The sequence below is a fragment of the Echinococcus granulosus genome, assembly GCF_000524195.1.
Source record: "Echinococcus granulosus chromosome Unknown EG_S00096, whole genome shotgun sequence".
In the NCBI taxonomy this organism is placed as follows: domain Eukaryota; kingdom Metazoa; phylum Platyhelminthes; class Cestoda; order Cyclophyllidea; family Taeniidae; genus Echinococcus; species Echinococcus granulosus.
The window spans coordinates 144,770-169,805 of NW_020170476.1; the positions used below are offsets into that span (position 1 = coordinate 144,770).

Sequence of the window (25,036 nt, forward strand, 5' to 3'; positions counted from 1 at the left end):
GTTTGTTTATTTCATTTGAAGCAGTAAAAATACGTTATTACTTTATGAAAGGCACTTTCATGTGTGGAACTGTCACGTTCGGATAGAAAATAGAGCAATTTATGATGGAATTATCCACACATATTAAAGACCCTTGATACTTCCTAAAATTGATGTGGTTAAGATAGGTAGCAAAGGTAATGAAAAAAAAGAAGGTAAAGTTTGTAACCTTCAAAACCACAGTGATAAATACTGATGAACCAAAACCAGCGAACACAATAAAAGCATCGCTTCCGTAAAATTGCGTAAATTTTTAGACCATTGGAAATAGAAGTAATTAACAAACCTAACACCACCACTAGGATTGCAGAGGAAAATCCACCACCACACCTTGGGTGTTTCAGCGTCCTGACATGCCACCAATCCAATTGTTGATCAGAGAATTAGAGAAGTGGCAAATATTTCCGGATCAAAAACATCATTTGTGTACTTAATTGTTTAAAACTCAACCAGTCCACTTTCAGCACGATTTTGTGCGACTGGTTATCAAAAAGTGATGGGAACATGTCACATGCGACGCCAACCTCATATAAGCGAATTCATATATCACATGTATGGGAGTTTGATAATAAAAATTAAAGCGATAAAAGTAAGTCAGTTTCCGATAGTTTTAAGAAGCTCAGAGAGTAAAAAAGATCCTCTCTTTGAGTAACAAAAAAGTATAAAAATGAAACAAGCGAATTCAATATAAAAGCCCAATCACTGCTATTTCGATTTTTGTTGACTTGTCCTAATAGCTACATCTAGCATGAATTTACAAATGCAACTACTGCCACCAGTCAGAATAATAAAATGAGATGAAAATAACAAGGTCGACTTTGGAAAGAGTCGCCACCAAGATTTTTAAAAAAAAAAACAAATGCTAGAATTGCGAAAAGAAGTACAGAATGAGGTACCATAACGTTATAGTCTCTATACGCAGTCCAACTACTGAAAGCAAAACAGCAGTGAATGTGGATGTGGAGATTACCTGAAGGCTAGCTTTCGACATCTGCAGCCGACGTGCAAGTCTCGGGAGGTCGGGGACTCGTCGAAGGGAGGTTTCGTGAAAAGTATTCCGAAGGCTGCTATCATCTACAAAAGCCTCGACCAAATCCAAGCGCTCGTCTAAAGCGTTTTGAAAGGAAATGGGTATTTTAAGAACCGTCTACTGACAGGGGCTAAGTAGGAAAATTCCATCGCTTACCGATGCGAGCAACATCAGTGAGAGGTTGCCTCAGCCACTGTGCCAACAGCCGCTGCCCCTGTGGTGTTCGACAGTGATTCAGAACACCGTACACGCTGTTGTATTTGCTCTCTAGAAGAGAAAAAAAAGGTATGCAAAAAAGACGTGAAGAACCGAAAGTTGCACTGCTATGAGATACCTTACACAAGGAAGAGATAATAGGAATTTTTGAGTACTAGTTGGTGACAGAGTGTGATTTTCAGGAAAGATCGGTTTGATGACTTTGGTAACATTGAGGAATCTGCAAAGTACTACTGTTAATAGGCACGCTTTACAAAGCCTGGATGAAATGGAGAAGTCTAAAGTTCCGGTACTCCATTGTGCTCTACACTACTTCCCAATTATTTCGAACCCTCATGTCGCAGAGCATTGTTTGGAACCAGTAGATGGAATTCAAACTGATGGGCTTTCAGAACCGAGTTTAACGCAGTTCCTAGTTTGCTGAAGGCGCGATAGCAGCACATATAGCCCAAAATTAAATAATTCAAGCAATCTAATTCGGGTAATAGCACAAAGATGGGTACGTATTCGTAATAATGAAGGATTACTAGTTGCCATTAACATCTTTGAATAATACAAGAATAATATGACAGGAACAACTTGCAGCAATGCGTCATGTGGGTAACGAAACATTTTATTTACACCTTCAGGATGGAAAAATACTGCTCACCCTCCATATTTCCTAGTTAATAATCATCACCTTCCCCTAACATTAGCATTTGACAATAACACGGTAACATATGACATGGAATAGATGGTTGAGTAATAAAAGTAGGAGGACAGAAGGAGAAGAGGGTAGAGCTGTTGTTTCCATCTAGAGGTGAAGCATTTTATAAAACTGGAATTCGTACCAGGCTTGTGTCCATTTGAAAATAGATAAGATAATCTCACAGTAATATTTTGAGAAACGTTCTGGATCAATTTCATTTTCGCGGCAAAAATCTACACAAACATATTCTCCTATTCAACAGAATATTCAGAAAAATCAGATTAAGAGCAATAAACGGTTTGAATAGTGAACGAAGTTATTTCAATGGACTTGACACATTCGGGGGATAAATTAGTTGCTATACCATTGCACCCGAGTGATAGAGGGTTGCAAGGTTGATTTCTGACCTTATGTAATCCTCTTTAGGTCATACATCAAGACTGACTTACATGAATCAAACTTCACTGATGGTAAAAATGTGGGCACACAAAAGGCTAATGATGAAACTAAGGCCTCGCCTTGGGTGACTTCTTGACTGGATTTAAACCCCATGAAACAATGTTTCCTCATTTTTGACAATGAAAGACACCAGTGTTTTTCAAGTAGTAAAGCTGAAGTAATTTGATCGTCTTGAAATTTATGATCTGGGATAGTGGTACCAGTGCTAAAAATGCAAATAAGTACAACAAACCGTCATGTTCTGATAAGAAAGAATAGAATCTCACCGAAGAATTGACTTTTTTAAGAAGTATGATGAATGCCATATAATGCAAGCATTTTCGGCCCTTTCAATAATAAGTTTGCCAAGCCACTAGCCAACTAAGTATCACCGAGTCAAGTAGGAAGCACAGCACTGTGGGACTCAACTGCCCACCTAGGAATACACAAACAGTATACTGAAGAGATGTTTCAACATTCCAATGCACGCCCGTCGTGCAAAAAAGCCACATTTTGAAAAAAAACATCTGGGATTATTTGTGGGTGGTGAACCAGCAGGAACGTGAACATGAGAGCAAGAAAAAACTATTAATTTGTGAAAAAGATACCAAAGTCTCGACAACACTACGTCCGAACACGGATTAATGAAACACCACAACTCGTCTTGATTACATCTAATTTTGACACGAGTTCGTCAGCATTTCTAGCGTGAATAAAGTATCCAAGGTGCGCTTAACAGAATATATGCCCATAGTATACATTTTAAGGGAAGATTTTCAAGAGAAAAATAACCAGAGATGAGATCTGTAAAGGAGAAGCCAGCCATTTTAAGTACACATGGCATGTATCTGAAAAAATATCAAATTCAGACCCCGCCATTAGTTTGATTCAATGCGAAAGGTATGTTTTTTTTTAAAAATCAACCATTTAAGACAATCTTCCAATAATTTACAAAATACTAAAGACTCATTTGAGAACGATGAGTTTTCAAATACGCAATGGATACCACGAAAGGCAAGCATCTCCTTAGTAAAACTCCATCGAAACAGCAGTGTTCAGAATACCTAAATTTATCCAATCGCTTCACCAAACATAAATCGTTACGGCATGCAAACCGTGTGTTCCCTTTACAAAGTCATATGGCATATATGGGATCCATTCGTTTGAACAGACGCCCAAACTTAAGGAGGAATAAACTCGAAAAAACATTCAGATTCGTTGTTACCTTTTAACAAAGGTTGGATGGAACTAAGTGGTAAATCCAAATAAAGGGGTAATGTTTATGAAAATAATCAGGATCGTGTTTATACAACTTAAGTACCTCAAATTCCTCAGTTAACTAGGCAAACTGACAATGTTTACACAAGATTCAGAGCTGGTTACCCCAGGAACATGTACCTGTTTCACTGGAAGTGGGCAGTAGATGAAGGGCATTCAGAGCGGCACTGTCCAGCCGAACATGATTATCCAACGAAAAACAAGAGATCGTGAAGGTGTGCGCCAGAGCCTCATTAGATTGGAGCTAAATGAGAACAGGAAGGTAGTCGATTTTGAAATAGGGCTTACGCGAAGGAACCTAAAAATTGCTCCCAGACACAGAAATGCTTCAGCAAGCTCGGATTCTACAAAAAAATTTAGTATATTTCGAGAGCAGATCCGTTCCTTACTGGCGTGAAAGAGATTCGGAACATCGATAGAAGTTGATGTACTGTTCTGCTTAAGGAGCGAATTTAAGTCCTCGAAGCAGTCATTTGTAAAGTACTCAGCTAAATCAATGAAAAAAAAAACATTGGTTTCATAAAAACACGAAAATAACCGAAAACTGTCACAAACCTCTATCAAGTTCGGTGATAAGAACATTGGATCTTTCGAGAACAAGTTCCAAATATTGGAGACGACCGGGTTTGTCAGAACTCTTCAACTTAGAAACGTTAATGTCGGAACTCAGAAGACCACTAGGAACAATGCATTCTCTAGCACCCAACTGTAGAATCGCAGTCTCAAGATTTGGAAGTAAACTGGAATCGATGAATTGGCCAATAAGGAAACGGTGATCTTCCAAGTGGCAAAATGCCAATGACACCACCTACAGACAAAGGACTTAAGCAAATGACCGCAGAGACATACGCATTCGTCGTTGGAAATTTTGACGTAGATAGCCAAAAGTGTCGAGTCCTCGCTTTCACCTTCGGATAGATAAAGATAGTCCTCCATCTCAGTTAGATTACCAGGAGAGGCCTAGAAATGTTAGCCAAGTTTAAGGAAAATTAGCACCTGATTAGAGAGAGCCCAGGCACCGTCACCGAAAGAATACAATTCGACACGATACTGCTTCGATAGGAGAAGGAACCGGAAAAATCCGGTATCCTTTTTCGGAATGAATAAGGAGGGAATTGAGGTTTTGTCTATTTGATAAGAATGTGCAGAATCATACCAATGGATACATATTTAACACAGCCAGAATTCTTGTAAAAATTCTGAGCAGTAAAAGTGGCGTCATTAAAGTGCACAGAAAAATTCTCCTAATCGGAAGTATTAACACAGGATAAGAACATACGCCTCGATCGAAGCAGCGAATTGTTGTATCGGGCTTCTAAAAATGATGACGGAAAGAACGAAATCTTGCCAATGGTAAGGAGTGCCAAAAATCCACAAACTCGGAATCCACCCTATCCATAGGGCTTAGATAGCACCAAAACCTTTTAGCAACCAAAAGTAGGCAGAAAGTCCATGTGTAATAATTTCGAATAGTTTAAACAAAAAATATGTGCAATAATGAACGCGACAAGAGTAGCAATAAGAATCCGTAGTTAATCAAGTTGTTTTTCACAATTCAAAAATGTTAGTTTTAATTTGTTCCAAAACGGATACAGAAAGGTCAACTAGAACAACAGGAGGAAGAACTGCGAAACTAATTTCTAAATAGAAATTCTTGCATTTTACTAATTTAGTATCATATATGGTTCTGAATTTTGGTTAAACTAACTTTAGCTTGTTTTATACCGTTAAAATACGCTGTTGTGTGTACGGTACGCCCATTGAGTCGTTCATTTGGTGGGGGGCGTTCTTCCTGACTATGCTTCACGAACTAATCTTTTGTCTGCATGGGTTTCCAGGAGACATTTGTACTCACCTTTCAGTAGATGATCCTTCCCAAGCTCCGGAGTATCGACTAAAACTACTTTCAGAGAGACTTCCCTTTATTGCCCCAGGCGAGATTGGACTAATTAAACAAATGCATCAAATCGGTGAAAGTTACTTGCGGCTTCAAAAATTCATTTGCGATTTTTATGTTCCCGGTTCGGGAAGCCTTTATTTAACCGCACTGGCTTGTGGACTAGACGAAGTTTTGGAGGAGTATCGCGCGGCAATCGCCTCGATAGAGGCAGAACTTTTGAAAGCCCCTTACCTTGGGATAACCTACATTTTCTCCAAAGTGGAACCCTTTCGTGCAGTTCTCAACTCTCTCACCCACCTTCTCGATCTCTGTGTAAAGAACCACCAGAATCACTCTTGCATAATTAACTCTGTACTGCTCATGAACAAATCTCCTGCAGTCACTTCAATATTTAAACACCTACTGCAACTTTTTCGTCATCAGTTGTCAAGTTGGCTCCTTTATGGTGCAATCAACGACCCCTATGAAGAGTTTTGTGTATCCTGTGAATGTGAACTGGTTCCAAATAAGTTTCCCAATATCATATCTCCCACCCTCGCCAACGATATTCTTTATGCCGGAAAAGCCGTTCGTTCAGGTGGCACTGAGCTTACAGATCATTTGGAAGAGGCATTCTCCCAACGATTTGCGGAACTGGAAAACACGGAATTAATAGAAGGTGTGGATGAAGGGCTAGAACGCTTAATCCGTGACATTTGGCTTTACGTTTCGGGGGAGGTGTGGCGCCGAATGTTTGAAGAATTCGGATTGGTGCATCACCTGAATCTGGTCAGGGACGTGATGTTACTTGGACGCGGTGAGCTCTACGTCGCATTTTTGGACAACTTGTTGGCTGAGGGTGACGGTACGGGGAGGAGCATACTGGATCGTCCCATTCCTGCTACCGTTGCGGAGGCGAAAAACCTTTCCTACGTAGTTGGTGCTGCATTTCTGGCTGCCGCCAGGTCGGTTGGCATGGAGGATGAAGAACTAGTCTCATGCTTCAGGTGGGTACCCCTTTATCAACTCGATCTTCATATTTGACGCATAAATTGCTTGCCTGAATGTTGCCGAAACAGTCACTGGGTTGAAGTTTGTCCGAGGTCCACGCCACGATGAAAATACCGATGAAAAATGCACTGCCCGTGAATCATGCTCTGCATTCTCTTTAAACTTGGAAAAAAGCTTCCTGTTTTTGACCCTCGTGTTTTCGATTATTCGTCAGGATAAGGCTGAAGCCGTTGTTGTGGTTTCCTGGTAGCTTCCATAGACTCCATCGTCTCTGTTTCCCGCTTTTTGCCTCGCCCTGCGCGTCACCTAAATGCGAATCACCTGACGCAGGTCTGCGGAGCATTCAGTCCAACAAATCCCATTGCTGAAACCTGTGTTTGGCTTTTGAACTCTCGGATCGATTACTTTCGAGTTAGAAGCACCGAAGAGTCCACCACACCATGCCGCACGATCCCCCTCATTGTTACTACTCCTTTTGAACTACGTTTATTACCTCTTTCATAACGTATAATGTACAAAGGGTAAACCCGGCTATGACCAACACAAAAAATTATATGTAAGCTGTCGTGAGTACTAGTTTCCTCACAAGCCTTCAGGTGCTTCTTGGCATGTAAGATAATTTAAAACATCCGCTACTGCTTTAATTTGTAGTTCATGTACATACTCCGCCATTTCATTGATCTACAAGTCTACTTTTGCAGCCACACCTGTGCATCTACCGATATCACACCAAGGAGAAACGACCTTTTCAACCTCTACTAGTTCTATTTAGTTCTCTCCCAATATCGACAAAATCTATCGCTAACTTTAGATTCGTGGTGTCTACAAATCCCCATGAGGTGGCTCTCTTGTCAAAAGACCTTGGGGACGATGAAGTGGAAGCCATTGGCTATCATCCCACAGCGTGGGACTGCCTTCGCCTGGAGTTCGCCCCAATCCCAGCCGGCTTGGAGACCGTCTTCACGGAATCCGCACTGACTTCTTACACCCGTCTCTTCCACCTCCTTCTAACTGTGCGTCGGACCGAACACGCACTCAATACCGCCTGGCGCGGAGCCAAAAGAAGCATCGACCGACGCATCCACCTCCTCCATCATCAGATGAACTTTATCGTTAGCCACCTCAACTGCTACCTCCAAGTCACTTCCTCCCGACCTTTTCTTCTGTTAATGCACATTCAACCCTATCTAATTCCACTTCTTTCTCATCCAGATTGACGTGATTGGGTCGGCCTTTGAACGACTTTTGAAGGCTTTCAGCACTCGTCCAGGAGATCAGAACCTCGGCTGCGTAGAGGCTCTTCACGAAGCCTTTCTGGCGAATGTGGAGTCTCAGACACTGTTGCATCATCCGCGGCTTCGCTCAATCCTCTTGCGACTGCTCCACGTTTGCTGTCAACGCCAAGACAACTATTCGCTGACGACGGCGGCAGCTTTTGAGCACCTGGCTGCCACCCTCTTTTCCACCCTCACTGCTGCCTCACAGACGAGTTCTATCACAAGAATGAGTGGCGGTAGTGGTGCTGGCCATATCTCCCAACTCGTCTTACGATTGGACTATAACCACTTTTTCACCAAGTCTCAGGCCCACGAGTGATTCTCCCTCCTCCCCATTGCAAATATCAGTGTATTTTAAAAAGTCAAGCAGGAATAAACAGGCTGTAGTAACAAATACTGTACACAAAACACATTGATGAAGCCTAGAGGTAGAGACTAGCGGCGAAAACAATATCGCGTTTAATCTTTTCAATGGCTAAAAGACATTAAAAAAAAAGAAACCGTGATTCCATGTGAGATGACGCAAGCGGAGCAAGCACCTTCAGAGGGGTGAGGAGATACACTTACCCTCTGTCAAAACGGTACCGCTAGTATACGGCAAAACTGTCTGTTTTAAAAAAGGATTGCCTAATTAAAGATATTTCCATCATATGTAAGGCCCTAGGGGACGCCAATTTTTAATGGTGGGGCGGACGTGAGTTTAAATGCTTGAAATGTACGTAGTCGCAAATGAGACGATATCTGAAAGGGGAAAGAGATTCAAACTCCGCTTTCTAGATTATGCCAATCTAGGCTCTGGGGTTCAAGGTCATTTTCAATGAAACTGACTCTCACAACGCATGATTCAGTAGCTGATACAAATTCTTCGGTAGGTAGAGAACTCATGAACCGTGTTTAGCTATAAAATGGACTAGCACCGGTTGGTTGTGAGCTTCTTGCTTAAAGTCTCTACCAGTAACACTTGTAATTTCGAATCCAAGAGCAAGCAAGGAGGGGTGATATTAAAAAGATCGTCTCAGAACTTGGATGAAGTTCGGGAAAAAATGAGTGAATAAATACTTTTACATATACAGGACGCTATAGCTATTCGGTAACATGGCATGTGAAATCCAAGTTTTATCCTAATTTCGTTGCAAGCCATCTTATTCGTCATAGATGCAAACCATAGTGATTCTGCTAACGTATCCTTCAATCATCCAAGAATGAACAGCATCTGGCTCCCAATACTTCAATCCGGTTACTTACATTCAGTTAGTGAGAACACTCAAAAAAACCCCGAATCTGGAGGAGTTGCCAAAGGGGTCTTGAGTTACCCCTTCCTTGAAAGAACTAGTCTGCGCACAAGCTGACGGGCAAACCTACATTTACTACTCCTACAGGAGAGCCAGCGGTCAAATGCTTGTGATCTGGCTTTGAACGATCAGAAGAGAAAAAGCATACCTTCACTGAATTTGGCTTCGAGGACAGCATTGCCGATGGTCCGAGCAGCATTGGTCATTTGGCGGAGGAGTTCCTCAAGCAGGCGCAGGCAACGAATGATGGTTCCTTCGAAGAGGTCGGTGCCCGCACAGACACTGGCAAAAGTAGCGCCATGTGCCCATGACAACACCAAGTCCATCAGATACGGTTTGAAGGAGTCCACGTAGGAGTCTGGGTCCACTGGCAGATGGCACTCCCTGCTAATCCGCGCAATCCGTCGTGCAATATCCTACAACGCAAAAGTATAGACATTCCAATTCACTGATTGGTTTATTTAAGCTACGGTATTCAGGTGAAGAGCCACGTGGCTTTCGAGGTTGCATCAGCTAGGGGGATGATGTTCACGAAGCTCCTCTTTGAGGGCACTTTTAATCGTCTCTCAGCTGAACAGGTAAATTCCCTCCCTCCCTGCTTTGTCTTCGGTGAGGTCGCTGCCGAGAAGCAATTGTGGCGTTCTGACAAGAGATTCAGTCCACATTATTTTTAAGCATGAATAGGATTGAGTTAGGTTTAATTACATATCTCGCAATTTGACATGCCTGCCGGTGACATGGAGCCATAATACTGACCCTCAAGTCCTTCCGATCAGTGGATAAAGTCGCCCCACTGTAGCCGATCACCTAGCAAATGGACTCCTGGAGCAAAGTTTGCAAAGTAGTGGCAGACACGAACGCCTTATTCCGCCTTTCGAGATAAATTAGAAAGCAATAACCAGCCGTAATGAAGGAGGTATCTTTGAGAAAAATCAATCACTACAGCTCAGATGTTTTATTGTTTAGGTGTGATGCCAATTATTTTTATTTCGTTTCTCCTTGTCAATCTAATTCACCCTCTTTTAATTAGATGGATCAAACATGTGCAGTGTGCAGGGTTAGGTAAGTAAATCAGACCGTCGGATAAGCGGCTCACCTGCAAAGTGCGAAGGGCATCAGCCATCTCGGCTGAGAGTTTGGGCATTTCGGAGGCGCGCTCATCAAAGACGAAGCAGGAGAGAAGGGAAGCGACTTGCTCAGCCGAGAGACGATTGAAGATGCCCTCAAAGAGAAGCTCCGTGAGCACCAGCTCGTCCGCTGATGTAATTTCGCAAGCCACCCGGCCCTTCAGCTCAATGACGTCGTGCTCGTTGCAAAAACCCAGTCGCCGAAGGACGCGTTTGCGTCCCACCAAATCATCCATTTGGATGAGAGAGACCTTCTGTGTGAGACTGCGAGTCACCTCATCAATGCGACGCCGCTGCGCCTCGCGGCGCTCGTAGGCACCCAGAAGTTCGGGCAAGCGGGGAGATTTATGAAGGGGATGGGCTTCAAGACGCTGCTCAAAAAGGCGCGCCTTCTGCACAAAAAGGAGATACCACCAATGGCAACATAAGTAGTACAGCCAAATGAAGTTTCAATGTCAGTGTAACTGTGAGCGCCCTTTTTCGTTAAAAATGAGCCTTTGTAAAAGCTTCAGGTTAAACGACAAGGTTAAATCTTCAAATACATCGAAACATTCTAACCTCAGTGATCTCCTTGAACTTAGCATCCGTGATATGCATATCCCTCACGGGATCGAGATGAGGCAAATCAGCGACGCCAAGTTTCGTCTTGACCTTTTCAATGGAGGCGTAGAGGAGACTACGTGCTTCTGGTGAGCGCAGATCCTGGGGCACCATTAGTCGCACCGCGCTGATGCCGCATACGCAATCCAGTCGGACGGGCAGGATTTCAGCCGATTTCGGTGCTGAGGTGGATGGGGCTTCATCTGCGCCAGCAGTGTCGGCAGTAGGGCGAGTGGCCAGGAGACAGTCGAGGACATAGAAAGTCTCCAGCGCGGAGACGCGGTCATTGCGCTGACGCTTCTTCAGATTTATCACCACCCCCCAGCCATAATCATCACCCTCCGACTCGATCTAAGGGGGGCGTTTGGAAGCCGAGCAAGAAACTATTAGTATTTTGCAGCAACACTTCTCAAGCATACTCCGTCCATAATCGTGATCACTACATTAGCTATAAGCTTCTCACGACATCCCTCATGTTCTAAAGCTTCATAGCACAGAGTTTTGCCTGAACCTAAAGAGCGTAAATCAAGCTTCCCTGCTGCTTCCTAGATCGAGTTTAGCCGAACTCCAAGGCTTCAGAAGCCCGGCATTCGGAGAGCGTGCGGTAGCGAACCAAATTTTCACTTTCACATTTCAAATTAGCTAAAAAAGAATCCAGAGTATCACGCACCTTAACAAGGCGACCAGGCTGCAAAAAGGAGACAATATGTTCCGGACGTCGAATATACCGCCATTGTTGTTCAACGATTTCCTGAAGGCACAGTTGAATCTTCCGATAGGACTCCACTGCCTTTTCTTCTTCCAACACTGTGGTACTGAGCTCCGTCTGCAACCGATTCAGCTCTATGAGGAGAAAATACAGAAAGAGAAAAAGAAGTGTGACAGGACGACATTTTTACAACTTTATAATGATCACCGCGCATTTTTAAGTTCCTGCAGTTTTGGCCATCACTCTGGTGTTAACGACAAGCTGTCTGCCTCAGGTTTGTTTACAAATCACCAACCCCAGTTTACACTTACAATAAAGCTCTACTAGGGTTTATTAGCCTTGTAGCATTCCTCAAGGAGAGCTTAAGTAACAAAATTCAACCATGAGAATCAGAAAACGCACTTAGAAGTCACTCTTTATTAAGACTTCGAGGGCTACCTGGAAGGACTTTTCCGTGAAATGTCGATATTTCCATACTCGTCCATTTGAGAAAGTAAGCTGTCAGCATGATGAAAATTCAGCAGTTTGAGAATATTCGCTTCTACTTCAACGAAATCAGTTCATACCAACTTCATGCAGATCACTTCTCTTCAGCCTTTTGTGAAATTTGCGTCATACACGTATTAGAAATGGAAAAGCCATTCCCTTTCAAGGATAAGTAGTCCTCATGGCAGTAATTCAATGATCTTAAGGTGTACTATCCTCAGTTCTAAACTATTCAGTTTGGTGTGAAGTGACACCGAGAATGATCAAAAGTAAGTACCTTCAGAGAGTTCGGGAAGACGGGAGTAGTTTTGAAACTGGCAGAAGCTGCGCTCCATCAGATATTCGGGATTGATTTCCTCCACTCTCAGAAGATTCAGCAACATATTGTAGGTGATGTGGAAGGCGGAGTTGAGGGGTGCGGGTTTACCCTGCAGGATGGCGTGACCCGCCTGCTCCGTGAGGGTCTCATCCACCATCAATATAACCGTGCCGCTTGCATCCTTGCCCCTTCGGCCTGCTCGGCCTGACATTTGAATATACTCACCAGCTGTGATCTGAGAGGAAGAGAAAAAAGATGCTGCGTTTGCTTAAGCCGCTTATCAAAGATAGAAATTCATTCAGAGGCCTGGTGAATTCCTGGCTTTAATTTGACGATTGATCGAGTCGTTGATAACCAGGATGTCCTTCGTCTGCAGTCTCGACATTTTCTGTGATCAGCCTTGACATTTGCACCGGAAACTTTCGCCTTTTATCTCGATCAGCCACTTGAACCACAGTTTTCTACTAGCTCGGGAGTGTCGTTCATTCAATGGCTCGAAAGTTATATTCCTGAGTCTAATCAGACCATATCTGCATATACACACCCCCTGCGACTTAAGTAATGAGTCTAGTGCTACCTGAAGTAGCAAAAGAGATTATCTACAAATCCGTTATTTTGTCAGATAGTTAATCAAAACAGGAAAAAAGTCCCACCAAAATTCGGACGTTATTGGAACCGCGTGATATGAACCACGTGCACAGTACAACAATGCACACTGATGAGCGGTCAAGATCACAACTCCAGCTTATTTATACCTTCTTCAATGCCTTTAAAGCCGAGGGGTTATAGACATCTCCAGTACCATACAGTTCCACTTTCCACGTATTGGAACGTTTGGAGGGTTCGCAGTTTGAAGAAGACAAATTAGCAACACTTCAACTCTACCTTCGGCAACTAAGGTGAATTTTTTTGGTAAAGTAAAGAGTTCATCTAGGGTGAACACTGGTTCCTTAAATAGCATTACTTTCTAAATGATGGCAAAGAAAATTCAGATTTGTTGTAGACAAACTACGAAAGGAATGGTAAAAGGCCAACTCATGTAATATGAGATATCCCACTCCTTTGGGTAAAAGATTTGGCTTCACTAAGAGTTAATAGGCGTTATTTCAAAACTTCAGTTTAGTTGTGAAACAGGTACTTTGTAGATAATCCAGCCACTCCAATCGGGAAAATGGAAGCAGAGTGGATAAGACGAGCTGAAAGCAGATGCATCCATTCCAAATTACTCAACAAGACGTTTCTTCCACCTTTTTAAGAGATCGAGGCAATTTAGGGAGGTGTAGATGCTGGCTAAATGGGGTTTGACAGTCTTTGGTTAAGCCATAAAGTTAGAAGACTAACTGTCACCTCAAATCTTACCGCGACATAGAGGCAGACTATTCAAAAGGAAGTTCTGAGAAAATTCCAAGGAGAAAAGCACTTTTGGGAGTAAACATACCCAACGGTAGTTGACACCGTCATATTTGCGCACTGAGGTGAAAACCACGGTACGGGCAGGCATATTCAAACCCATCGCAAAGGTCTCAGTAGCAAAGAGGCACTGAAAGTGGAAAAAAAGCAAATTCTTATCAAGAAGGCGTGAGTTTCATCCTATGAAATTCTAATAATTCAGGAATTCAAACAATTGTAACCCTTTCATGTACTTATGAAAACGCGTCAGCTGGAAGGCAGTGTGTGCAGACTGGCCGATGGTGAAGAAAAATTGTTCTCATGCCCTCATGTTCCCACCTTCACTAAATGGATGGACATATTGTTGTTATTCCCAAACTATCCACCGACTACCCACTACGCAATTTCAAGGCACGCACCACTTCGTTTCCACAATACCCTTGCTAGATCTTCTGGAGAAAAAACGAGTTACATAAAAGTGGAATTTGAAGCAGGTTTGTGTCTCCTTGTAAAAGGATTACATAGCAGATTGACCTGATGATTACTTCATCAAACAAAGTGTTTTCAAAACCTTCCAGTAGTTGTTTGTATTGTGAAAAACCAAAACATTATTGTTAAAAGGCTCAGACAGATTTCATTTGTTTTAGGAAACTATCGCCATGAAGGAACAAAATATAGGTTAATTTTAGGTCATTGTGATAAAACTTCATCATCCATGGAACCAGGATTTTGGAAACTATTTTAGACCGAGAATCTTCAATGCCATCTAGCCCTTCAGCATTCTTTTAATAGGAGGTACCAGGAACACAACTTAAAAATACATAAAATGTGAAAAAATGTATATATATGTTTAATGATGGTCAGATTGGGATCACCGCTCACACAAGCGGGTACCAAAGATGTTTGACGGTTCCTAAAAAATCATTCAACACATCTGTCAAGAACGTGGCAAAAATTCAGTAATTTAAAGTATTTGACAGTATAAAAAATTTGTGCGCTGATAAACACAGGGCAAGACTTCAAAAGGGGATGAAAGAGCCCATTGCAGGAGTCGGTCACATACCTTCATTAGGCCCTCTCCGAAGAGAATCTCGACAGTCTCTTTGAGAATTGGTAAAAGGCCGCCGTGATGAATACCGATGCCTTTCTTGAGAAGAGGCAGGACACTTTCCACCTGCGGCAGACAGCGATCCTCCGGAGAGAGTCCACCTATAGCGTTCTTGAAGACCTCCTCCACTACGTTCTTATCTGCAGCTGGTGGGTGAGAAAAGGGGCAGGTAGGGTGACAAACAAGAATTATATTAGTTGAGCTACACTAATGCAATCGTCTTAGCAGTTCTAATGACTAATTAAAGTCATTTCGAGCTGAGGATTTGGAAGATGCGATATGGAGAGAAATGATCCGACATTTTGCAAGGCTAAGTATCTGTGCTGAGGTTTTTGTGTTTGTAAATAACGCACCCAGTAAGGGAATGAGGGAACTGAAACCCAACGCATCCCAAATATGGTTAAACGCTCGCGTAATTTGGTTTAGAAACAACTCCGTTAAATGAAAATTTTGAAGGCAGTACATGCGAAACTTAACAGGTGTAATGAGTACAAAACAGATAAATGTCGTTTGATTCTGTCCCATGAAAAATCATTCATCCAGCCAAATTCGGAATCGACGACGGTCCAAATTTTGCTGAGCATATGCCATTGTTAAGCGCATTCGAGACTTAGGCTTTTACTCACCCTGACGAAGTGTTGTCCTTATTACTCAAATGACCCTCTAAAAGATAGCTGCAAATGCTTTTCAAAATCTACTGTTAATTTCTCATAATAACTAAATCAACTTACTCAAAGAAGTACCGGATAAGGAACGTTCAAAGATGGATAGACAGCTAGAAATGATATTGTAAGGAGTTTGAAATGCCCCTTTTTAGGAGTATCAATGAAAATATCCTTCAAAGTTGTGAAACGCAAACCAGTTTCGGAAGTAACATTTTACGGTTGTAAAAAAATACTTCCTCTAACTATGGATATGTGAACTAATGCACAAAATATACGTTGAGGCAATAACAACAATGACCAAATGAGTTGGTAAGAAATTTACTAAGGAGGCTCACGATCCCAAAAAAAGCTTTCCAAAATCACCAAAACCCATTTTCAAGATAAACCAATTCATGCCAAAACAGCATTCGATATTTTATAAAACAAGTTGTTTGAGGAAAGTAAAACGGAGAGAACATTGAATCCATCAGCCAGCAATCAGCATTAGACTGGAGGTAGAAAAAGAGCCCAACTCACGCGTGATGAAGTCACATTCGGACATCTTGAGGGCGTAGATTTCGCATTCCTTCCTGCTGAAACAGAAGACGATGACAGGTTCGAGATTGTGCTTTTTCACCAAACGCACCATCTTAGACACGTTGTCCTCCGTCTCTAGAAGCAGAGAAAAAATTAGATCTGTTCAGTGCCCTTCTTTACTGAAATTTTAAAAGGGTGTGCAAAACGGGACTACAGTTGTGGAGCATATTTCTTCGTTAATATGAGGTTTGTCAAACAACTTTTAGATATCTACGACGCTGGTACAAAAGAAACCAACTGAAATGAGGATAAACGCACTGTTAACAGGAATTATAAAAGTGCCTTGCTAATTGAGGTGAACAGCAGTCCGTTTTTCATCAAGGTAATGGCAAATGAGGTGGACGCACTTTTGCTCATAGGACCCGTTTTGGCACGACTGGTACCTGGACCGCCAAGTTCCTTCTGCTTGGGGAAGGAGGCCATGGCTTTTCGGAAATTCTCCTCTATATAATTCCCCTGAAAGTCAATGAGGAAATACTTTTTGCTAGGAGGCAAAAGGGTAATTTGAGTTCCTTGAAAAAATTAAATGCTACTCCACCACCACACTCAATCACACGATTTTGATTAAAAGAAGCCTATTATTTTCTCACTCTGTTGCTCCAAGTAGACACATTTTAAACTTGCTCAAGAGTACTGAAAAATGGCATTCATTCGGTGTGATATCATAGGCAGAAGTACTTTTTGTGGAGATAGGGGCATCCATTTCCAAATCACTGCTATCGCACTTTTCTACCACCCCTAAAGATAAACCGCCAAATTTAAGGTGAAAAATACATAAACAATCCCACAATAGCACAGACAGTGAACCGTCTAACTTGGAATGGTATAAATGGTTAACGAATGCAAATGAGGTCAACGCAATGTTTTCATAAATACCATTCCGAGACACCACTTTGTCATTAAGAATGAAGAACTGAAAACTAACTGCAACGAACTAAGATGCATTAATCTCAAAACAAACCTGGGTCAGCAGCAGCATAGGTTGACAGTTCTTATTGACTACTGAGATAAGTAGATCAATACACTTTTGCATTAACTAAACCAACCAAGCTTTAGAAGAAAGACAGTCCTACAACTTGGCCTTACACCTGAACACCGGCTATCAAAAACGTCCTCTATAGTGGTTAGATGAGAGGACACAGACCGGAACCCAGATACTATTTAACTTAAAGTATAAAACATACCAGTTCGATAATCCAACTCCCAGTTAGCATAACCCATAGCACGATAGACTACTGTGAGTCCATTCGAGTGAAATGGGGTGCCTGTCAATAATCCTCGACCCATGAATTTTTAGATCAAGTAAGTATAGACATCAGTGGGCAAGGCGAGAAAGAGGGAGACAGACCTCGTTGAGAACAAGGTAGAGGCCATCGCCACCAAGGGGGTATATGTAGTGTCGCAGAGGCACAGGTCGAGTATCTGTGGTGACCACGTGGCACGGCTGAGCGTGGAGGAAGGCGATCCACTCAGCAAACTGGCGCGCGTTGGGTGTTGTGGCGGAGAGGAAGACAAAGCGCACGCAATCAGGCAGCAGCACCAGCGATTCCTCCCACACCACACCTCGTTCCGGGTCACGCATGTAGTGAATCTCATCAAAAACCACCCACCCCACCTCGCGCATTATGGAAGAGCCTCTGGTGAAGAAGAGAAAGGGGAAACCACATAGGTTTAGGGTTTTGGCGTTACCTCTCAATGCGACGACTTCATCCCTAGGGGTTTCCAAGCAAGAGAGTTTCTGTTTAAAGTTATACCACTTGACGAGTAAAGTCTTTATGCTCGAGCCAAGGAGAGCCCACCTCTATTTCACAAGCTGTGAGTGTTCTGGTAATAGTGATCAAAATTTCGATCATTCTTCGTAGTTACCAGTGATTCGATACATACGGGGCCTAAGTGAACAACGACTCAATCGTGGTCTATCAATGTACATTTCCCCAAATGCAGATTAACCTATTTGCAAAATCCTATGGAATTTAAAATCAATTACAAGGCAAGCAGGTGAGCAGAAATTTTGGCTTGCAATGGATCGACAAGAAGCATTCATTTGGCTAGCCTTTGAATTTGTGAAGATTCCTAACCGAATGAATATAGGTGATATTCGAGCACACTACTTTATCTATTTTTAACAAAAGAACAAAAATATAGAATTGCATTTACCATACATGCACTTAAAGACCATAAAAGATGCCTACAAGTTTTAAAAGAGAAACGCTTACCGATAGAGCATGGACTGCAAAATTTCGGTGGTCATGATGAGAACACTAGCATTAATGTTGATTGTAGCATCACCAGTTAGGAGACCGACCTCCGGAAATTCCTCCGAGAACTCTCGATACTTCTGATTGCTAAGGGCCTTAATGGGAGTTGTGTAAATAACACGCTGCTTGTCTCGCAGTGCCTTGGCGATCGCATATCTGGTGTGGCACAGTATAAGTCATAACAGTTTAGCAAAAACGTAAGATCGTGTCTTGAAATAACACTTACTCGGCAATAACTGTCTTGCCAGCAGATGTATGAGCTGAAACCATTACGGATTCATTGTTGTCAATGCAAAGCAGGGCCTGGCTTTGAAACGGATCCAGAGTGAATGGAAACGTTAGAATCTTGGGTTCAGAAATCACTTCCAACCTCTTAAACGGTATACCCGGGGGATATGCTACCTTAAATGTACATTCGTGAGAATATCCATGTATATTCACACACTTCGTGGGTGCAGGTGCTAGGGGCTGGAATTTTGTAAATCTTGATTCGTGGGGCCTTTGACAGCGTTGACTCCAGCACCGATGACAATTTGGGGTCCTTAGATGGCTCTACATGTTCTTCTTTGGTGGAAATGTTTATGTGTTCCCTTAGATTCTCCTCCACCCTGAAGAAGATGAAAAATATCCAAATGGATTACTTTCGTTTTTTCTTCTCGAATTCTTCATCCACCTGCCCAGCATCTTTTGATTTTACTAGCGCAATCGGAATTTCTCCTGTTCCTTTGTCCTCAAAAACTGATGCCAGCTCATCAATATCAACGCCGAAAACGTTCGACATCACCTGCGAAGCGACAACCGACTCGAGCACACAGCAGCTACTATAAACACCGCGCAAAATACGGGCAATTAAAACTCGTAACTTCGATTTTTCTTACTATCAAACAAAGGCGTTTATCACTGGTCCGCAACTAGCTTACAGACTTATGTTGGGAATATGTAATTCTTACTTTTGTGCAATCCCATAATTTTTCATTACAGCTATTCCCGTGAATGAGAAGTTGGTTGAAATCATTTGTTAAAGAAACTATCCTACATTCGTGCCCACTTAAGTAGAAGCGTACTGTGGTTGAGGTTTGTCAATCCATATTTAGAAGCCAGGTAATCAGCACCGAAATTCCTTTGAAATAGTAACTTGAACCTCTAGCTACCTAGAATCTATCAATATACGGGGTACTGCTCTTTTGTGCTTGTGTGCTTGGTAAATTAATCGTAGTATTAAAACTCGTACTGGAACCCTTTTTATATCTGAATTTACGATTGAAGCAAATTTATCAACGAAATTGAAGAGACTTCAATAAAGGAATTCAATAAAATGTCAATGTTCTGCCGAATTGCAAATAGGTATAACAATTCAGTATGCTATCGGCAATTGTAATACTTATGTTGTTTTAATGTGCCTTTCAGGGAGGAGGCAAGCAGAAAATTCGAACCTTGTAACTGGATCGCCCTCTCCCTTACCTAGTGACTGCGGCTCCCCTCCTTCTTGAATATTGTATTTTCCCCATACATCTTGTCGTCTTTAATAAAGATGTCCAAAGCAAACCAACCGGGCTTGTCTGGGAACGCTAGGAATCGGGAAGCGGAGACCGAGGAGTCTCGCTCCACACAATTTTCATACCAGTGAATAATCAAACACAAAAGTGACTTTTATTTGACTATGTCAACTATCAATCATTTTACTACAGCCTTTGTTGAATTATTGCGTATGCAAAAACCATTTAATCCTACAGGTTTGGCAAATTTCTGCCAAGCTCATTTACTTCTTGATTATTTATGGTAACTTCTAGCAGCAATTAATTCCTGCGGCTGTTGTAAATCTCGCATTTTATGTGGAGGATGGCGTTATCAATTCAAACCTATTATTTCATCTTTTTTAATCACCACCACTTTGCTTTGTCAACAGAGAACGCAAATCTCTGTACCGCGCTTATGCCAGGGGGATGCATGATTATGACCTCTCAGCTGATTTTCGCTTAAGCGTTTAGTATCTATGGTTTGTTACTACCAAATAAATAGGAATCCCACGGATCTGTGGCAATGTATCCCGAAGATCCCTACAATTGCACTAACACGCATCTCTGTAATGTGTTGGGTGGTGTAGGAAGTGTATTTAAGAAGGATGTTTGTAGTTTTGTGGGAATTTGCACATACACCATGACCTATCGACAGGCAAGTGTTGTTCTGGCCAATGGTTGACCATCATGGTGACACATGAGGTGATTTCTCTTCTTGAGAAACAATGACACCTTAAATGCATTTTTATTTGTTAATCAGATGAGTTGAAAAACTTGTACGCAGTCTGGGAGTAGTCATTAAATGAGCAGTAAATTGAGCTCATTTTCACCATCTTTGAATTTATGCATAACACACTAGTTGACACTCACCAACCCCAACGGTTAGACAAGGTGAGCTATCTAGTCAGGCACTAGTTGAAGTCTATGCCATTCCGACTACCCAAGTAAAAAGTAGTAAACAATGTTACCTGCTTGTTTGTTTTTATTTTACCAACCCAAGTAATTTTTGGCTTTTGTCATTTCGTGGATAGGCGAGAGTAGTGATTGTGTTGCAGATGTATCGATAGTATCACTATGTTACTAATTCCTTACGCCACACCGTATTGAAGCAAGCCATGCCTAGTTTCGATAGCCTATTTCGCAGCGGCATGGAATCGTGCCTTTCGAGTAAAGTTCTGTCCCACCGTTGCATTCAAATCCGCTGCAATAAACCATTCACAAGGCCACGACCCTAGCGACCTTCAATTCTATAACGTGAAAGCCCACTATTGGCTAGTTAAGTACACATCAGCGCTCTCCTTTTTGCCTTTGTCTTGTAAATTTTTACAAACTTCAACGATAGAAGGAGTTCACCATTCAGACAAAAAACCCTGATTGCAAACACTACACCTAGTCTAACTTCAAAATCAGCCTAAAAATAGTACCGGATGAGATATTACGTGAGAATTGCTTCGTTGCTGATTATGTAATGAATTGAATTTTGAGGTGCCTGTTGCTGCCCTCCATCACTATGGCGATGCCTTACCAACTTGTTTACTACTCTTCTAGCAAAGAATCACGAACTAATCATAATTGCTCGGTTTTCAATTTTGGCTTTATTAATCCGACTTTTAAATATAAGATTTGCAAAGGAAGGTAAAATTTGCGTTTACTGGGTATGGATTATGGGGGGGGAGGGAAACAAAGAAACAAGAAATTACCATTTAACGTGATTTATCCCTCTCCACATGTAGTTTCCTTTTGCATTTTCAAGCCATCTCAACATGCCAGAATAAGTGCTGCCTCCATCTTTACACCTACTTGTGATTACTTTTCAGAGAGATTCAAACCAGCCACGACATCTTGTAGGCGCCCATGCCAAAAGTATTCACGCACTTTCGTTGGTGTGCACCTCTGATTGGGGCGCGGTTATTGATTATCGATTATTCGCCCACATGGACGCTAATAACATTGACCTTACATCATTGGTCAGTTTCTTAATCACTTGCATATATATATATGCATCTAGCAGGTTTGATTTCTTTCCCTGCTGCAATTCTTTCGAGATCAATATCACTTTAGGTAATAAATTTCTTGATGGGCCGCTCCTGCCACCATTTATTAGCTTTTTCATCAAGTCTTACTTGGCATATAAACTGACAGATGGGAAAAGACGCTGTTTAAAAAGTCACAAGTTGCAACAAATTAGTCATAACATGCCGATGTGCGTGACCGCGCTACTAAAGCCACCATTCTACTATGATGACCTAGTTTTTGTCAGGTACTTTCAATCATGCAATTCCAATTGCACAGATCTCATTTATTTTAATGCAATAAGATTTAATTTTCTTGCTTTGTCTAGTTAACAAAGGAGTCCTCAACTGAATCCACAGGGTGCACTACCACTGGGAAATTAAGTAGACTTCTTAAGTTAGCGAAATCTTATCAAAGTCCAAAGGTCAACTCTTAAAAGAGGAGAGGACCTACACAGTAAAAGGTGCACTTTACTACGGTACGTCCCAGTCTCGGTGGTTAAATTACCATCTACTTCATACCTGTAGCCACCCAGTTCGCATATATGCTGATAATAAAGCCTTCCTCCGTACTGACATACCCTGTTACATCTTCACAGCTGGCTGTGAATGAGTTTGTGTAAATTATAACAGAAACCACTTTTCTACCTATATTTGAGGATAGATAATGGCGAAAAGAATGGTAGAGATGAGTTCCTATTATACAGGCGGTAAAGGGAGGATATTAAAGCTCCTCGTGGGGTTCCTTCACTGTTTCCTCTTCTATTTCTAGCTCGGGCTAAATGAAAAGGGACATTAATTTGAATGAAAACAAATTAAATAAACACCCACCATTTCTTGAGATGTATCACTCTTTTCCCCTTCCTCTTTCTTCTCCTTGGCAAGCTCACGCATCACCTGGTCAAAGTTTGATGACTAGAAGGGAGGAGGTAAAAGTTGAACGATAGAAAATATTGAAGCTTACTGTTTCAATGTGACGCGGAACCCCTTCACCGGTTTCAGTTTCCTCCGCTTTCGCCTTCTTGGCTGCCTCTGTTTCAGCGTCAAATCTGGGTCTCCAGTGCTTAGCATGAGCTTCGCATTCACTCAGGTCATCAGAGATGATGAAGTTGTCAAAGAGGGTACCCGATTGCACCTGCCAGAGATCGAGACCAATGTAGGCAAAGGTGCGTGAATACAGGTCGGGATTATCAACAAACTCGGGATTGGGGATTTGTGGCGGTTTCCATGGTCCTTTATAGGCAGGATTGGGAATGGTTCTGGGGGACCATTCACCCTTGTAGTCAGGATTGTCGATAATCGGTGGCGACCAATCTCCGTCCATCTCATCGTTCCAATCGGCCGGTTTTGTAGCATTTTTGTCAACAATAGTTTTAGGTTGGTCCCAGTCATCGGGTTTTTTATCCTCAGGATCGGGAATCATCATTTCCTCCACCCAGTCTTCGGGCTTTTTGACATCTGGATCGTCGACTGTGCGTGGTTTGAGAATATCAAAGTCATCCACCAGGGATCCATTCCTCCTGCTTTCCTCATCTACCTTCACTTCGAAAGTGTTGTTGGAATGAACGATGAGTGTAAAGAGATGTGAGATATTGTTCAAGGTAAGAGGAATTGACTCTTTAATCAAATAATTCTTTCCGTCATGCGAGAAGATAACATGCACAAGGCGAGTTGAGTATCCACAGAAGTCGGGACCTAGACAAATGGATGGAGTTAGTTGGATCTTCCAACATACCAAACATAATTTCGTAAGGTGTCTCGCCAGTGAATTCTTTAGGCTTGAAATCTTTCCCCAGTAGTTTAATGTATCCACCGGCACAGTCGATTCCCTGGGCATATTTAACACTAAACTGGACACACATAGACTTGTCTTTATTGGAAAAGGGTGTTTTCAAGGGTGCCGAGTAGCGATAGAATCGTGCCGACTCTGTGGTATTCATTCCACCATCCTCCTTCTCATCGTAGGCGGGATCATATTTGCCAAACTCACATTTGCCTAGCTTCTCAGCTTCAGCCTCAGAAATTGTCCACTGATTGATATTACCTAGAATAAGGAGATACCCAGTGTGATGGCAAAAGCATCATCAACTTACCATCAAGAAAGCGATCCTCGAAGTAGATCTTACACGAGACTGTGGTAAGACATACAGTCAGAAGAAAGGCTACGGTAGCCCTCATACTTCAAGGGTACTAATGGGTACCGGTGTTGTGAGCGACACCGCTTATATGTACAGTAGACTCAACTCACTGAGGTGCCACATGGAATTGTGCAATTGGCTGAACTCACGTTGGCACACAGTGATTGGTGTCTTTGAGGGCACCAGTTTGTGCCGATATTGTACGTGGTTCTTCACTCCTAGACCGGTGCATTAAAGTCCAGTGCGTTCTTCTGTGTTGTCTTTGCTTCCCTTTGATTAGATGAGCTCTTTTTTGAGTGCAGCCTTTGTTCCTTTTTTTTTTTATTTTCTCCTTCTCATTTATCAAGTGAGCATTCGCCTTTTGAAGAACCGCTGATAGCTGAGTGTTGAGTTCCTCGAGGTAGGGCGGGGGAGAATTAGGATGGAGCAGTGGTTATCTAAAAGCAACACTTGAGAACGCACAATGTTGGCGATGGGACTCATTTTTTTGATTTCGCCGACAAGTTTCCACACCAGTGGGTAACTTAGGAGGATCTCAAGTGACCATCCTTCTGGTAACACAATAACTCTTTGTATTCCGCCTTTTCTTCGTTTCCTATGGGCAGTTTCTCCAGGCAATTTTTGCCTAGGTAAGTGAACCTTCTTGCAAATTTTGCCATCAATTTGTAGTATTGAAGAAGAATCTCACCTAAAAGTGTAGAACCGATTGATCCATTTACGCATCAAGCACATAAAGCAGTGCTTCGAATGGGGCTCACACTTGTAAAACCCCGAAGGTTTCATTTCTCACTTTACGGCACTGAAACCACCTCCCTCTTAGGTTCCCACGCCTGTGGACAAATTTAGTGTACCAGTTCCCGCTTTTTCCAGGAAAGTGACCCATCAGAACGCACAAGAGACGTTTCCCCCTGAAAGATGTTCGGTTCGACAGTCAAAGAAAGGGCATTAGCCTTGCTAGCCAGGAACACCACAAATTCAATGCAG

The 25,036-nt window shown here is 42.2% G+C and overlaps 4 protein-coding genes across 4 annotated transcripts; 1 reads left to right on the forward strand and 3 right to left on the reverse strand. All coding sequences in view use genetic code 11, as the record gives it.

The window, feature by feature from the left end:
• Positions 1 to 901: 901 nt before the first annotated feature.
• EGR_08104 (DNA mismatch repair protein Msh2) lies at positions 902 to 4,625 on the reverse strand (the record flags this gene model as incomplete). Its single annotated transcript, XM_024497353.1, has 7 exons — positions 902 to 1,146; positions 1,226 to 1,336; positions 3,810 to 3,933; positions 3,978 to 4,033; positions 4,079 to 4,177; positions 4,245 to 4,497; positions 4,539 to 4,625. The coding sequence occupies 7 exons, from the start codon at positions 4,623 to 4,625 to the stop codon at positions 902 to 904; spliced, it is 975 nt and encodes a 324-aa protein (XP_024348224.1).
• Positions 4,626 to 5,487: 862 nt separating this feature from the next.
• On the forward strand, positions 5,488 to 8,175 carry EGR_08105 (Gamma-tubulin complex component 4; the record flags this gene model as incomplete). Its single annotated transcript, XM_024497354.1, has 3 exons — positions 5,488 to 6,575; positions 7,391 to 7,718; positions 7,792 to 8,175. 3 exons carry the CDS (start codon positions 5,488 to 5,490, stop codon positions 8,173 to 8,175), a joined length of 1,800 nt encoding a protein of 599 aa, XP_024348225.1.
• Positions 8,176 to 8,278: 103 nt separating this feature from the next.
• Positions 8,279 to 19,166, reverse strand: EGR_08106 (Superkiller viralicidic activity 2-like 2; the record flags this gene model as incomplete). Its single annotated transcript, XM_024497355.1, has 15 exons — positions 8,279 to 8,331; positions 9,297 to 9,564; positions 10,245 to 10,667; positions 10,834 to 11,226; positions 11,546 to 11,718; positions 12,348 to 12,624; positions 13,828 to 13,929; positions 14,842 to 15,032; positions 16,068 to 16,202; positions 16,475 to 16,583; positions 17,476 to 17,764; positions 18,344 to 18,541; positions 18,612 to 18,787; positions 18,831 to 18,993; positions 19,027 to 19,166. 15 exons carry the CDS (start codon positions 19,164 to 19,166, stop codon positions 8,279 to 8,281), a joined length of 3,090 nt encoding a protein of 1,029 aa, XP_024348226.1.
• A 3,472-nt stretch (positions 19,167 to 22,638) lies between these two features.
• EGR_08107 (Calreticulin) lies at positions 22,639 to 24,092 on the reverse strand (the record flags this gene model as incomplete). The annotated part of the gene is made up of 5 exons (XM_024497356.1): positions 22,639 to 22,692; positions 22,746 to 22,829; positions 22,879 to 23,609; positions 23,650 to 23,958; positions 24,008 to 24,092. The coding sequence occupies 5 exons, from the start codon at positions 24,090 to 24,092 to the stop codon at positions 22,639 to 22,641; spliced, it is 1,263 nt and encodes a 420-aa protein (XP_024348227.1).
• Between the last annotated feature and the right edge of the window lie 944 nt (positions 24,093 to 25,036).